This window comes from Lissotriton vulgaris, chromosome 5, assembly GCF_964263255.1.
Source record: "Lissotriton vulgaris chromosome 5, aLisVul1.2, whole genome shotgun sequence".
NCBI lineage: Eukaryota > Metazoa > Chordata > Amphibia > Caudata > Salamandridae > Lissotriton > Lissotriton vulgaris.
In genome coordinates, this window is record NC_141693.1 from 896,308,181 (window position 1) to 896,324,676 (window position 16,496).

The window sequence follows — 16,496 nt, forward strand, 5'->3', positions numbered from 1 at the left end:
ATAAGAGAAGTAATTTACCTTAGGTAGACATTGCTGATTCGGGACAAATTTTTCTGAATGACATTTTAAAAATAGGCGTATGTGTTTAGGTGATGATATAATATTTCAGGAACCATGAGACCTATATACTTCATTTTGTTGACAAAACATAGGTTTTGTGGGTCAGATAGTCTAGAGGCAGAAAAACACTCCTCAGAGCATTCCTTCTGCCATTTTCCAAAGTGGCGGCAATAATAGTGGAAGAAGAGACATATAGAAAGTAAACAAATATTAAAAGTGGTTAATCTTTTTATGAATACACCAAACAATGTTTATGATCTGAATATGGAAAAAAATGTTTAGCACTCCTGTTTTAGATACATTTTCATAGTTCATTTTATGTATTTGTTTCAGCAATTGCTCATGGTACATTAGCAGAATGTTAAACATTTGAGAAGAGCATATCGACAGGGACATCATTTTGTAGCACGTTTTGCAAGTATATGTATGTGTAAGTTCAGTGGGTAGAGACTTTAGAAATTACGTAGCCTTTAGCACCCCATCAATATCTTCCTAACCAAATTCTACGGATCTTTCTCTACATATGCATGATTCAAAATATTAACACATCTTCTGATCAAGTAGCGCGCTTTATTAATGTGTTGAAGCACAGAATATGACATCGATGGAAGGTCATTTAGCGTGAATGATCTCTTGAATTCACTGTACCAAAGACTGTCAAATGTGTGACAGAAAGAACTAGTTTTCCACACACGCAAAAGGTACCTTTCTACGCCTTTAAAGTCACATTCTTCTTCTGTTTCAGCAAATTGTTTTAGAAATTTCACAGGTTCAGCAGTTAAAGCTCGAAGCTTTGCTCCAATTTTGCTCATAGTGTCATCACCTGTAAGAATATGTGCCTTGATGAAAACACTGGGCATCTCTGGGTCAAGTTCCCTTACACAAGATGAAACAGGATCAAGTGTCTTTTCTCACCTGTTTCCTAACATATCCATAACTCTGACAATCCTTGACTTTTGAACATTGCAAAAAATCTAGGTAGCACAATAATAACGTCTGTGTCATTTGATAGACGGATGACTCAAATGGAACCATTTTGAACAGCTCCATCAACATGTGGCACAACACAAAGGTCAGCTTCCTCCAATGTTGCTGTTAAGTTTTTGAACAACATGGTCTGCACCTTTTGAATATCTCTCTGCAGGCACCAACTCTTCATTGACAATCATTCCACTTGCGATATTTGGAAATTCAGTGTCCATCGAAGCATCAGCAATGTCTTGGTGATTTAACATCTCCAAGTTCATATTGTTGGATGTTGATGACCAGAATGTATCAAGTTGCACAGGTATAGCTGTTGAATTTTACATGCAGGCAAGGGATAGTGTTCCACCTGTAGACATTTGTCTGATTCTTTCACATTCTTTGACAAATAGTTCAAGATAAATGTCAAAGACAATGTGCAGTTCTTGCAAGCTGCGCACTGACTTTGAATTTTGTAGAACAGTCTGAACGACCTCTCCAAAGTTGACAGGGTGTAATCTTGATCATTCGCAATTGTGACATATAGTCCACAACAACAGCAGGTTTCAATGAGGACACCTTTTCAAACTGAAATTCTTCAGGTGAAAGGTTTTTTTCGCGCTCTTGTACAAGTTTGTGATCCACTGATTTTGTTATAGCATCTCCATCAAATAATGCATTTGTTGGAAGAAGATTATGTGACAGAATGTCCTTGATAAATTCAACCCTTTCTTTTGCTACATCCATCTCTCCGTGGGCTTGTGAAAGTTATGTATTTGTAACCTTTTTTGTGGTGGCTGGCTGGACAAAACTCTTACTATGACAATTAAAGCGTGGAAGTTTAGCTTTAGTGATTATGTCAAACAGCTTTTTCTCATTTAATATAAATCTCTCCTTCATTTATGCATATAGTTTCGATCCACTGTCTAGGACATCTAGTAGACGTGTCTTTATATCGTTATTATCCACATACTGTTTGGTCACGAATTTGTGTACTCACACAGACTCAGCCATTTCAAAGGGGTTTCCTTGCGCTGCTTAAAATGAAGAAGGCTAGGCTGTTAACATGTTTTTTAAACCGTTCCCCTCTCTTTTCACAATGGTCCATTAATTTTGAATTAGTCATCCCTCTGAAAACATTGCAAATAGAAAGGACTTCATGATAAACTAGCTGCCATTGAGCAACATATTCAGTTTTACATGTCTGACCAACAATTTTGAGCTTTTCTGTTATCACTGGATCATCTGTTCCGGTTTCATATCCGGAGCCACAGCATTGAACTTTCCCTCTCTGTCTTTCATCACAAAATGTCTTTGAATAATTTTTCTGCAGAGATATGGTTTTGCTACCTCTAGCTTCTTCGCTCTTTCCAAATACCAGGACCCATATCTCAGGTAGTTTATGCAGTCAAATTTGAAAAACACAGTAATGAATGACTCCACAGTTTTCACGTGCAGTTCCCAATCACCTTCCCGATCAGCATGTATCAAGTTTTTCACTAGAATTATCATGTGTAAAACATTTCCCCATTAATTGCAAAGTTCTGATTGTTCTTCATATTCTTTGATAAACTCTACGAACCTGGTTTTCAGGTTTTCTGATTTTAAACTGAGTGTATTGAACATTGCCTGACTTTGCATTATGTCTTTTGAATGAAGTGCACCCTGTGCCTTGTTCACTTCTGAGATAAGATATGCAAAACCTAATTTGTCATTCTTGTTTCAGAAAGCATTCCAACGCAATGTTTCTAGAATCTCAGATATGATGAGCATACCATGTAACAAACGCACATATTGAGTTCCTCTCAGTACGGACCGGACACCTTTTCTTCCAAAGATTTCAGCCTCAATAAGTGCATCGTCTATGCCACATCCATTGAGATAACTTCCTGCACACAGAGACACAACATTTGTTATGTGGAAAACACCCACCTTTGGATAAAGATCATCAAATTCTACTCGACTGCTCATAAAAATGTCAACTACAATATGGAAAATATCTTCATAGCAGAAAATTGGCAGGATAGGCTGGTCTACAAGCTGAGCACATACATTTTGGAAATCTTTTAAGAACTGTGTATACTGTTGCGTAATTTGTGACTGGAGATTGTATTACTGGTAAAAATCCAGCCGCCTTATTTTTTTACAGTATTCTGGGAGATTAGAGCATGAATTCCAGCACCTGAAGGAAATGGCTTTTCTTCAATCTTCAGCCTGCACTGAATAAGCATTATGATAAACTCAGGTAAATCAGCTTTGCGGACCGCAGCATCAGGGAGAAGAAGATCCATGTCCTCAGCCACTTTTAAACTTTCTGGTAGACTGCGACACGCTCATGGCTTGTAGTGATTTTGCACATGTTGGCGAGGCAGTTGGGTTATACATTTGCAGCTTTGATTGTTCATGCCTACAGCTGACACAGCTTGTTTTCCAGCAGCTATTTCATTGGTACTGTCTTGAAAAAGCACCATGGCAGTATCATATGTGCTGGATGTTCCAAACAAAGAAGAGCGGTCTTCAAAATCAAAATTATCAAGAGCAGCAATTGTAAATCCTTTCCTGGTAAAGTGACTTGGAAGAGGTGTGCTTTCGGAGACACAAGATTTAACAGCATGAGCTGCTACAAGGTTCCTGCTCCATACTGTTCTTATAACTTGTTGATACACCAATCTTATTAATTGAAGTGATTAGCTCCCTACCTTGCACTTGTCATAGATTGTGTGGGCAGTCATCATGTGTAGCAGAGTTTTCTTTTTGCTGTGATGAAATTCATAAAACATAATTTGGAAAAGACAGTACATTTGCACAGCATAAGCCTGCCGGTTTATGGAACTGTCTTCCACTTCTTCGCTTAAATTTTCAAAGCCGTCATCAATGTTGGCTGCTCCTGTTCCAAATTCAAGAACTCTAGTTTGTAACAATTTTGCTTTGCTGATATTAAACAATGATGTAAAACATGTTAACACAACATCAAGAATATTCTTGGTGGCTCCGGGGAATCACAAAATTTGCAATTAATTCCAAAACGAAATCTTTCAGGGCGTTTCTTACAATGGTTCCTGATGATTTTACTGCATAGTGTCATTTCAGGAGTCAAATCAGCTGAGAACACCATAAGTGGCTCTTTCTTTTTGTTAGACTGACAAAAACGAATTCTGTCATTATACATTCTCACCAGAAAAATATTAATTTCATTATTATAGATTAATACAGTTTTATCAATGTTGACCATTATTTCTCTGATCTCACTGAGTGTGAACCTGTAGCCAGCACTCGAGTGTTTTTTAAAACTTTATTTGCTTTCTCAGTTGCAGTTAAGTTGCTGCTAGGAGATCATTGTACATTTATGTTTTCAATTGTATGCTCACGTGCAGTTTGAGTGGGCATACAATTTTGATACAATACATTCGCCTCACTGTTTAGATCAGCTACTCGGCTGAAAACTTCATCTTTGAAGAAACTAGCTGCAGATAAAAACATGTTTGCCCTTTGAGACTCGCATACTCTGTACTTTGTTTTTTCGTCAATCCCTTTGGCCCTTGGTCTGGCTAAACCATGGATAGTTTAGTTGGTTCATCATCTTTATTTCGATTAATTCATCATAAAAAGACAAGCAATAAAAATACAATGGACAAACAGTCTTCCATGAGTTTGGTACACCCTCATAAAGAAACAATTAATAATACGAATACAGAAATACTGGATCAAGATAAAAGTGCATACAAAGCATTTCATGGGGTACTACAGCTAAATTTATATATACAGAAGATAAAATGCAACTAAAACAGCAAATAAATGTTAAAAATACATAAGAACATTCTCAAAGACCAAAGTAATAACAAATCATGTAATATTAGCTAAAAGACCTTTTTTTCCAAGTATTTGGTTCTAATTATTCAGACCCAGCCAAGAAAGTTTGCTACAGCAATTACCACAGGTTCACTAGTATCTACCCTCATAATACTCAAGGCCACCAAACCTACCCGCGTTCCCATGTTTCTACAAATGGGCTTTAGCCATTTGGTACGGGGAGCTCGATAGGCAGGACAAACAAAGAAAATATGTCCAAGGGACTCCTTCATGTCCTTGCAACATGGGCAATACTCATTTATCTGGCCTTTCCATTTGTTAGTGAAGGATCTAATGGGAAGAGAACCCACCCTAAGCTGGTGGTAAACCTTCCTGTCGATGCTCTTGGTGATTATATCCCAGTAATCCTCAAACGATGGGTCAAGTTTATGCTTCATAAACCTGCCCGACAATGAAGAGGCATTTACAGTACTAAAATATATTTGACGAACTCTCAACCAGTAAAGAGCCTTAAAATCCTTTTTTGAGGGAAAAGGATTATTTTCCGGGTCAGTCCAAAGGTAGCTCAAAACCATATTTTCCAGGAGTGATCTAACTTTTTTAAACCAGGATATATTACCCGCACCTAACAGGGATCTCACTTCCAAAATTTAATTACCAAAAAGTGCCATGGATAACACATTGAAGATCCTCTGCTTTCTGATCAGTTGTTGGAGGTTGACGAGGGGTAGCCATCGATCATCCAAGTGGATGGGCATTGACTTGCTCAGAAGACTCTAATTCTTGTTGAGATTCACAGGTGTCTGCTATTTTTTGAAAAAAAAATTCCAGGCTTTTTTCCATTGCATACGAATAGTAGCACTTGTTGTTACAATGATAAAATATTTGCTCCTCTTCACCCATCAGTTTCAATGTTTGCTGAACTTGTTCTTGATGTATTTTTGCAGCATCTCAAACTCTCTTCTGTCCACCAGCAGTTGATGTTAGCTTTTCTTTCGGATTATTTTGGCATATGACACATTTTTCTTTTCTTTTTTTTTTTTTTTTAATTTTTGAAAACCTTTATTTGAGGAAATGGATGCATACAAATACGGGCCTACAACCCAGGGGCCGGCCACGGAACAAAACTGGAAAGCACCATTATCAATTAAAGGCACGGAGTGGTTAGACAGCATTACCTAACGATGCAAGTCAATGATATTAACTAACTGGCACCACTCGACGTATGATCAAAGGAGGTTAATTTTTTTTTATATTAAAGAATAAAGGATCAGTTGTATAGGTGGCACTCTGGTGTACGTGGTGGGGAACAAACTAACTGTTTCATTTCAGTACAGCCAAAAAGCAATAATCATAACGGTCCAAAGCATGCAAAACAGGGGTTCGCTTACAGTTCCTCATTAGTAGTATCCACGCCCGACCACATGTACCCAGAGACAAGGTGAACAGCGTTTCCACAGTGATAAAAACCATCAGGGAAACAGATAAGTTGCAATCATTATACATCCCAACCCAAGAAATAAGAAAACAAAAATACTAAAGAGAAAAGGAAGTAGGGGGACTCCACATCACTGTACCCGCCCCACGGTGGTAATGGCGATCAATAATACAATTAGCGAACGTGCTTGGGGGCGGATGATTAATTCAGGAGAAACAGAGCCATGGGCACCACATTACATATAATACCCATTCCTCCCCTCTCAGTAACTCACCCCGCAGGGTTACGCACAGTCGTGGAGATCCAAGAAAAGGACACAAAAGAGCCATAGAAACAAAGAACTACCTAATAGACCCTAATCCACCCGTCCCACCCTGCACCCCTGCAGAAGGCTATGGCCTACCCCCCCCAGCAGCGTGCTTGTCGCCCTATTTATGAACCCGAAGTATAGAATAAGATAATATAGAGAAACGGAAAAAGAAAGAGAGAAAAAAGGAAAGCCTGGGGAGAGGAACCATTTAGCGAATGGCGCGGCCCCCGCCCCCCGCCCACACCGCCATAAGCGTAGCCCAAAACGAAACTGGCAAGTGTTCAGTAATGCGTAAATATGTAGAAATCAACAAAGTATCACAATTTTAAGCAGTCCATAACTCCATTCACCGATTAGTAGTCCTCCGAAGTAGGAAACGGGTTCATCCTAGTCCTTTCTTAGCTAACGTTGCGATGTGTGTCGATCCAGTGGGCACAGGACATGGCGATGCTAAAAGGCCGTGGAAAAGTTGCTGGACAATCAATGGAAGCAGCCAATGGGACCCCCTCTCCCGAGGGCAATGCAGAAACTGTTCACGGCAGCGGTGTGTACCAGTGTCAATGAACACCAGCGGTTCCACCCGCTCACGCATCGGATCATCGCCATCCCAACCAGAGAGCGGGGAACAATCAACGACCACACCGGGCCCCTTCGCGTCCCCTAGAGCCGACCCGGGAGCAATGGCGGCCATTACATCGCCCCACACACAAGAGTCCCGGAGCATGGTCGACTTCCAGTTCTTCAACGCTTGCAGGACGTCACCAATCGTGGGTTCGAACTCACCAGTGCAGGCCCAAGCGGAGCACAAGGGCAAGAAATCGGCATCCCGGGACTCCACACGGGACATGGCAACAGCCGCCATATTGCAACAATTGCGCCGTCTCTTTGAAATTATCTCCAGAGGTGAGCTCAACAGTAGAGCCCCGGCGGGATCCCCTTCAAGCGCACAAGCAGCACCCACAGCGCTAAAATGATGACCACCAGACGAGGGGGACCCGCCGGCAACACCGCTCCGCCAGGATCACTCTCTGCCACCGAGCGAAGAAGCCCGGCACGGCCGGACGGCAACAAAGGGGGGAGCCACCAAACACGGCGTCCCCAACCCACAGCTTGCCGCACACCACCTCTGGAGCACCGGACGGTAGTACTAGGCACGTTCATTTGCCTCCATGCTCTTCGCACATCGGCATCTTCCGGCCGGTCCCAAACCTCCACCCGAGGCCGCCGCCGACACCGTCTCGCCGGCCACTCGCTAAGGGCAAGGCCCCGGTCTCAACCCCAGGGAGGCCGCACTTTACGGGAGGACGCCGATGCGGATCCACTGAGCACCGGACCCACCAGGATGAATGGTAAGTGACTGCAGAGCTCTGCATATAAATTGTTGTCCGTTTTGGGCAGGATGAGCGACAGGATAGTCGAATTTAGGCAGGCAGGACGGCGGAGCCGAGCTAACGTGCGGCCATCTCGTTGTCGAGCTTGGCTCCTCCACATTTTTCTTTGTTGAAGGAGTTCTCAGCTTTTGTAGTTGGCAACACTCTGTCAGGAGGTAAAGATCATCTGCTACCACCTGCTCTGCTTATGTTTACGAATTTGAATCAACAGAAAACCTGAATCCAAAACAATATTAAAATAAATTACCAATTTGATGGCTAAAACACATCATTATAGCGCCGCCATTTCGGACAATGGCAGAAGGGTTGCTATGAGGAGTTAGTTTCTGTCTCTATAAGACTATTTGACCCCCAAAACCTGTTTGGCACCAAAATAAAGTATATAGGTCTCATGGTTCCTGAAATATTACATCATCACTGCAAAACATCTGCAGTTTTAAAAAGTGTAGTCGAGAAAAATTTGCCCTGATTAGCAATGTCTACTCAAGCTAAATGAGTTCTCTAATGATACAAAAACACAAATCAAAAATGAAAATCTCTGGACAACAATTCTTTTACGGAGGTATATCAAGGGGCCAGGTTTATGAACCATGCTGGACCTAGTCTCATCTACTGTAATGACCAATTGGAAAACTACCGCTCCACACTCCCCTAATTTCCAGGCCTAGAGACATAGGGGCCCCATTGAGAAAATTTCTCATCAAGAAATTGTTTCCTACGTTATCACTCTGTGACCAGATTTTTTGATGGCAGATACTATACAAGTGAACTTTCACTGCTTGAAGAGTTTGATATACTGTGTTTGATTTAACATTGTTTGTAGATTACATTCAGAAAAAAACGACAGACTAATTGTGACTAACAATATCGTTTAGATGCATGCTTTGCCTTCATTACCAATACACTAATAGAATATTGCCATAGAGCCCTTAGACTGCCTACTTTCGAATCATTCATGATCTCTGTGCCGCTGTTGTAAGTTATTACAAAAAACAGTGGACCCTAGTAGTTTGGGGGATCAGGGTAAGAATAGACACAGACTGGAATAGTATTTATGTCCTTTGTCCAGCCGGACAGGAATTTATTTGGTGATGCACACAATCAGAAAGTAATGTCAAGGGGGCACAGCCTGTGACCTACAGTGAACAAGACAAAATAACAAGTATAGACAAGAGCGAGCAAATCGGTCTGTATACTTTTAATCAGTGAACAGACTTGATTGTAGTTTGAGTCACCATTGTACATAGCATTCACAAGCATATTCAGTACATATGATCCTATTGTGTCGATGACGTTTCGATGCCGAAAAACAAGATAAATGGCATCATCTTCAGGACAAATATATAAATCATCTTTGTCTTGGAATTATAAACAATTGCCTTTCATGCTACATACAATTGACATAAGTGGGAAAAAAATGAGGGAGAGAAGGGGAAAAAAACCAATGTGAATACGTGGCCAGGCATGTTTAAAACAAAAAACACATGGTGGTGCATTTTACTGTTCGCACATCAAGGACCGTTCTTTGCTGGCATGCTTAGTGCTGGAGCAACAATGTAATACTGTGCACTTAAACATCGGTGCAGTGATTTCGGATAGTGAAGTCTGCTCAGCGCAGGCGGGGAAAAATGGAAGAAGAAGTGACGCCGCAGTGCGAAATGGTGTTGGAATTAAAAGCCCGAGTTCAAAATGGGAACCAGTTCAGAGAAAGGGCGATTAAAAAACAAAACGTTACATATGGCGCAGTGCGAGACGGTATCCAAAATAGAAGTGAGAGGGTCCAGAGTGACTGGTGCACTATTGATGACTACACAGCGTTGGATACAAGGTTGACTATACAGTGAGCAGTTTTGTGTAACTGGCATGGTGACATATGAAGGTATTATCACGGCAGATCTTAACCAGGTATACAATTGTCTATACAGTGAGCAGTTTTGTGTGAACGGCGCGGTGGCATTCGGGGAGAAAGTCAATATCAAGGCTATTCCTTAAGGCGGGGACAATTATCTCTACAGTGAGCAATTTTGTGTAAACGGCGCAGCTGTTGTGAGTTTGTCCTTTTTTGTTTGGTAAGAATAAAAAATAAAATTACTGGCAAGCACTCACAGCACTATTCATATTACCTAGGACATTTACAGGTGCTAGATTGAGATGAACCTGTTTGCAAGTAGCCTAAACTGCAAGTAGTATTACTAATTGTTATATAACAAAGTACAGAAATTAAGGAGTCTCTGTTTTTGTTCACAGCAGTTGCTATGAAGTACAGATGAGCAGTCATGTGATTTGTTCCCCCTCATAAACAAGCATTTGCAATGCAACAGGTCTCGCATTTTGAGAGTTTAAGCTATTGGCATTGTAAATGTCAATGCCTTTTATTTATGTTTTGTTTTTTAAAACATAAATAAAAGGAAGTGTCATTTACAAGGGCAATAACTGAAACCCTCACAAATGCGAGACCGATACTAATTGTTATATAACAAAGTACAGAAATTAAGGAGTCTCTGTTTTTGTTCACAGCAGTTGCTATGAAATACAGATGAGCAGTCATGTGATTTGTTCCCCCTCATAAACAAGCATTTGCAATGCAACAGGTCTCGCATTTTGAGAGTTTAAGCTATTGGCATTGTAAATGTCAATGCCTTTTATTTATGTTTTGTTTTTTAAAACATAAATAAAAGGAAGTGTCATTTACAAGGGCAATAGCTGAAACCCTCACAAATGCGAGACCGATAGCATTGCAAATGCTTGTTCTGTTGAGGGCATAAGGTCTAGTGACAGCAGAGTTGTCAGAACAACAGGGGTGCTGGAACAGTTTTTAGAGTGGGGTGCTGCGATCAAAGTTTACATCACTGAAGTCATAGGGATAGTGAAACATCCTAACTTCACATAAAGTGTAGCAAATCTATTCAGCAGGAGAATGGTATTGGTTTAATATGTAACTGGAGCATTGTGGAGCACACTGCTACAAATATACATATATATGTGATATGATAGTGCACTCTATTTTACAAACTGGACATTTTCCATTGAAATGGTCACTAAATTTGCACAGACATACAGTTTTATTGATAAAACTATACATTGCACTAATGATAATGCGCGGAAAGCGGGTTCCAGCAAATATGTATGATTTGCTCATCACCAAGTAAAATGTCTTGATTTGTTTGGATCCTAAGAAAATGTAGCTTCAATCACACTTCAGAATAAAACATGTGCTTCTTTTGCGCTTTCTCAACTACCTATATATTTTAAGATATTTGTACAGTTCATTTACAATTTTATCAGTTTTGTTGTGTGTTAGACAAAAATATGATGATATGCTACAAGCATTCCTTTCATACTCTTTGTTATGCAGCAAGATTGCCATGTAGTTGACATACCAAAATAATTCTCACTTTGCAATCAAAGAAAACTAAACATCAATCTCCATGCTAAAAGAATAAGCAGCGGACCGGATTACATCAGCCCGACGGAGTACTTGAAACTACCACCACGGAGGGATGTACCACCAAGATCTAAGTCCGGCAGTAGCGGCCGGTTTTGTGGAGAAATGGTGAGTCAGACAGGGTGGGGGCGGATGGGAGACGGCCGGGTCACAGGACTCCACTGCGGCCAATCCTGACGTTGCTCTCATGCTGTGAGAGCAGCCTCAGGATTGGCTTGAGTGCTCTGAATTTGCACTCCTAGGGAGACTGGGAGTCTGTGCCTGCTCTCGCAGACCCAGCAACGCAGCTGGGGTTGGGGATAGCTTCACTGCGCATGACGCTTTAGCTGTCCTGAGACGGCTGGTCAAACCATCATGCGCATTGAAGGCAGTGCACTTACCACTCCCCTCAGTGCCTGTCACCCCCAGGCCCCACCCCCCAAGACTCGGCAGAAGAGGAAAAATAAAACGATAATAAAAAGCGTTTTATTTTTCCTTTCCTGCCGTTTTGAGGCGGGGCAGTGCTCCACCACCATAGCAGAGGAGCTGCTGCTGAAATCAGGCCCTAAATCCTGAAACTAGTCCTCTCAGTGATGATTGACAAGAAGGTAGCATAGGGAGAGGGAGGCTGTAGAACTGCAGAGCGCTTGTAGTGACAGCGGTGTTCTGCTGAGTAGGGTGGTGAATTGGAAAGTGGGGGGGGGGGCTTGGTGCTGGCACCCAATTTTCAGCTCTATTGATTATAATCTCTATGAGGGTTTGTATAAAACCCAAGCAAAGCCAAAACATGTGCACGCAATACTAGAAAACGGAATCATTTTACTTGAACCCAGAATAATCATTTTAAAAAACAGATTACTCAGAAACATATGAACACAAAATATCCACCTGCCCATTACTTAATCCTACATGGCCAGTGCTTCAATCCCAGTTCAATGCTCACTGCACCCCATAATTAGACTGCTGAATCCTGCAGACACCTCGGGGAGCACCGTCTCACTTCCGCACCGTTGCTCGTAGGCGCTTGTTGCTGGCATCGCCTGTTGTCAGGTGTAACTCTTTTTTTGTTAACAGGTGACAAATGCACCAATGAAAGGATGTCACTCCAGCATGGGGGCAAAGAACGAAACCACGGCTCAAGGGTAATAACTTTGGTTACCAGGCAGTGGTTGCTTTGGCAACCCTGTCTAATTAGCCATGAGTTCATTTCCCAATAGGACCCGTCGGCCATTTGTGGACGCCACCTCCGCTCCGTTTCTTGAATGTTGTGAGCAGGTCTGGGGAACAATATATGTATTTCCGCTTGTCACCAAGATGGCGCGGCCGAACAGAATTCAAACAGTCTAGCAGCTCGTGCAATCTTTCATGCCGCCTCCAAGCCGAATGTACGGGCGCACACTAGTCACGCTGTGCGCGTTTCCGTGTGCCGTGAGCGTGCACATCGGACGTCTAGGGGAAACTCGTCATCATGAAGCTATCCGGAAGATTTGCGGTGTGTGACCTAGCGGGGCTCCCGTGCTCATGGAGAGCCCCGCCTGCTGCCGACCCTGAGCCGCTGACCCTACACACCTGAGGAGGAAAGCACCTGAGGAGAGCAGCGGGGGATTCCTGAATCAGCCCGGTGAGTAGGGGGGAGTGTAAACACTGTTTTTTGGTGCATCAGGCTAGCGAGACAGGAGATGGGCACTTCGAGTGTGTGGATGTGCGTGTGTGACTGTGTGTGTGTGTGTGCACGTGAGTAATTTGGGGGTGTGTGTGTGTGAGCGTGTGTGTATGCAGTGTGTGTGTATCTGCGTGTGTGCGCGCGACAGAGAGGCATGGCTGACTTGGAGATGAGCACGGCTGGGCTGGGCATGCGCGTCCACGCTGTGAAATTGTCGCGCGTGCCCCTGTCTATGTCCCTTGAGAGCCGACTCAACCGCAATAGGTCTCGAGCGAGACCTAAAAAGATCCTTTCTCTTTGTTTGTATTGACTGTGCTTGACAAGCCACACACAAGTGCTACAAGGCCTCTGGGACCCAGTATAAGGATAGCAACCCTCAAGCACCAGAACTCTATATCTGCAAAAGAAGTGATTTAGAGTATGTCCGGCCTGTCTTTCTTTACCACAGTGAGTGCTATTGCTTACAGCCCACAAAAGCCATGGTCTTGGGGCCAATGCATAATATCAATCCCGCATGGAGGCTGGAGGCTTGAGCCAACAGTGTTTTGAATACACTGGCTGGTAATCATTGTACAGACTGAAATAGTGAGACAGACATTCTAAAATGTATCATTTGATTGCTGATAATATATATCACCCTGCAAAATCGGTTTGTTTTTTTGGTTATGCAGAGCAGCAGAAAACTGATCCAAATTACTTGGCAGACAGTATCTTAATCCATTACAGACCCAGTAGTAGAAAGCCAGACATGTACATGCAATGTCGAGGATCACCTGCTGTCAACATTGAACCCACAAAATGTGTCCCTTTAGCTTTTTACCATACTGTCACTGGTACTGTATTTCTTTGAAACTGAATTTTTGCGAAGAATAGCAAATTGTGGCCTCAGAATAAGAAATATCTTTTTTGTAACTAATGCTCCTAGTGTGGCGGCTAGTTATAGTTCAACACCACATACATTACTTTTTGACTAGCAGTGGGGTGCTCATTCTGGTTTAATGTAAGACTTATTTTGACATATTACCATGAGGCTATGGCCCTCACACGGAAAGGCTGCCTTATGGCAATCTAATAGACAACTATGTTGTTTAGGAAAAAAACATAATTATTTGAGAAAGTTTCATAAATAGTGTGTTTGACTAGTATAGAACATTAGTTGTTACGGTAAGCTTAGGGACTCAAATGTCTTCCAGATTCTGTAATATCCTATAAAGGGGCTGGTTTTGTCAGTGAGGCTGTTAATGCGATTACAACGGTGAAGTAAGTTCCAAGAGTGGCTAGTATTGGGGAAAAGAGTTGGGGGGGGGGGGGGGGGCGATAGAGACAAAAAAATAACAAATAAAAATTACCTGATGCCCTTCAGCATTGCATGGCGATCTTCTTCTCCTCTCTACCACTGCAGGCAGGCACAGGCTCTCATCCTGCCCTCCAGGCAATCCTGAAGCTGCTCTCATGCATGAGAGCAGCTTCAGGATTGGCCTGAGAGCGATGAGGTGTGCTCCAGGACAGACTGGGAGTCTGTGCCTGCTCTCTCCAACCCTAGCAATGCAGCAGAGGTTGGAGAAAGCTTCACTGCACAGGTGGTTGTTGGCCGGCTTGAGATGGCCGGCCAAAAACCCCATCTACAGTGTAGGTAGAGCCCACCACTCCCCCTCCAGCCTATCATCACCCTGGCCCTGCCCCAAACCCCAGCACCAGCTAAATACCTATTATGGTTTTATTTTTACATTCTTTAAAGTACTGCCGGGGGTGTCGCTCTTCCGCCATAGTGGAGGAGCTGCTGCTGGTAAGTCTTATTCAAAGGCATTTCATGGTTCAATGGCGAGAGACCAACCAGCCAAAGAACAAACGTACGCTTTTTAAAAAAAAATTATTGATGTGCAATGTAGTAGTAATCCCTCCAGAGCACTTTACTCTGTCATCTAAAGCACAGTCCATGTGATTCTGAAAGCTTTGATTAGACTGTCGTTGCATTGAATTTTCAGTAAATCCAATCAAATATTGAAACCCACAGTGTTACGATTTCTTCAACACTGGTGCTCCCTTACAGCTGCCTCGAGGCAATGTAGGTATCCTCTACGAGTTCAACCCTAGCTCGCTATGTAGTGACTACCAAGTGACCTATTTCCTGAGGGTCAAACACACAGCTCCCACGTGAAGAACTGGAACATCAATCATAGGTAACTGACAACCCCTATAGAGTCACAGGGCACACTTGTGTTACAAGTCACGTACCTTAAAGGTAGAAATCCCATAAAGTCTTGTTGTGTGAACAGTTTCAGGGGAAATATTTGTAATGTTAGTTATAAAGTCCTCAAGGTATTTACAGGCTTGTTCCAGGTGTGTCGTGTTAATGATGATCTGCACCAGCTACAAAACAGAAAATACAACCAGATAAGATGACCGCACTCGATGTCACTCTGTTTCTTTAACAAATGCTGCAAAAATGTGCATTGTTCGTCTTTACTGATTCGCATTGAACAAATGATTAAGTGCCTAACTTAACTGACTCCTTTCTGGACTTGTACACAAAAGTTTAACACGATTATGAACAATATTATTCAAGAGAAACACTTATATTCGTCGTTTATCAGTACAATACATTTAATTTGTGTGCTGCAAAGGTACCCTAATACAGCTTTAAAAAACAGCATGCAGCATCCACGCTAAGATCTTTGCTGAAACTACAGAGTATATTTTCCTAGGGTGAATCTCTGATTCTCCAGCCTGAGGCAGCTGAAGGGAGGGTGGGAGATGGGCGACAGAAGCGAGTAAATGTGCAGTGGTCAACTGTTATAATCCGGGAAAGGGATTCAACAACCTACCTCTGTCAGCCCTATGTGAGGCTTTTTGATAAGATTCTGTAAACAACTACTCAGGGTTCTGGTCAACAGCAGATTTGTGGATTTTCGAAGCATATCATCTATTTCTGTTGAACTGAAATGAAAGGATGTTATGTACAGTTAAAACATGTTAAAATAGCTGGTCTGCTGTAGCAGAATAATAAAGACAAGGTACCGGTTATCAGTTCCAACTTCCTATAACCTAGCAAATACTTATGAACTCGGAATAATAAGTAATGTCACTCTAGTTTCATTCAAATAAAGATTTTACACAGAAGTACTATTTTGAGAGCAATGTTCCACAGTAAGCCATGAAAACATATTAAAATGGTATCCCCATTGCTATCTTAAAAAATAGTCATCAACACAGAGAATAAAACTAACATTCTAATCTGTTCACTCAAGGCATGTAGCGTCAAATTTAATATGGCACTAGTAACTAAGAAACGAAAATAGTTCTTGAAAACGGTTGCAGAACGTTAAAAATTACACAAGGAACACATGAAGATTGTAATCGGCCTTTCAGAGAAAGCTTATTCCCTCTACTTTGTTTGGCATATTTTACAAGGTCGATCTAATTAGGTAAAACGCCAG

The 16,496-nt window shown here is 42.1% G+C and overlaps 1 protein-coding gene across 3 annotated transcripts in view; it reads right to left on the reverse strand.

The window, feature by feature from the left end:
• EXOC6 (exocyst complex component 6) overlaps positions 1 to 16,496 on the reverse strand; it is a 1,184,343-nt gene that overhangs the window by 426,969 nt on the left and 740,878 nt on the right. For all 3 annotated transcript variants that reach the window (XM_086922491.1, XM_086922490.1, XM_086922489.1), the window contains exons 16-17: positions 15,885 to 15,996; positions 15,295 to 15,429 (exon numbers count right to left, since the gene is read on the reverse strand). In XM_086922491.1, coding sequence (XP_086778617.1) covers positions 15,295 to 15,429; positions 15,885 to 15,996 — 247 coding nt within the window. The remainder of the gene's footprint in view (positions 1 to 15,294; positions 15,430 to 15,884; positions 15,997 to 16,496) is intronic.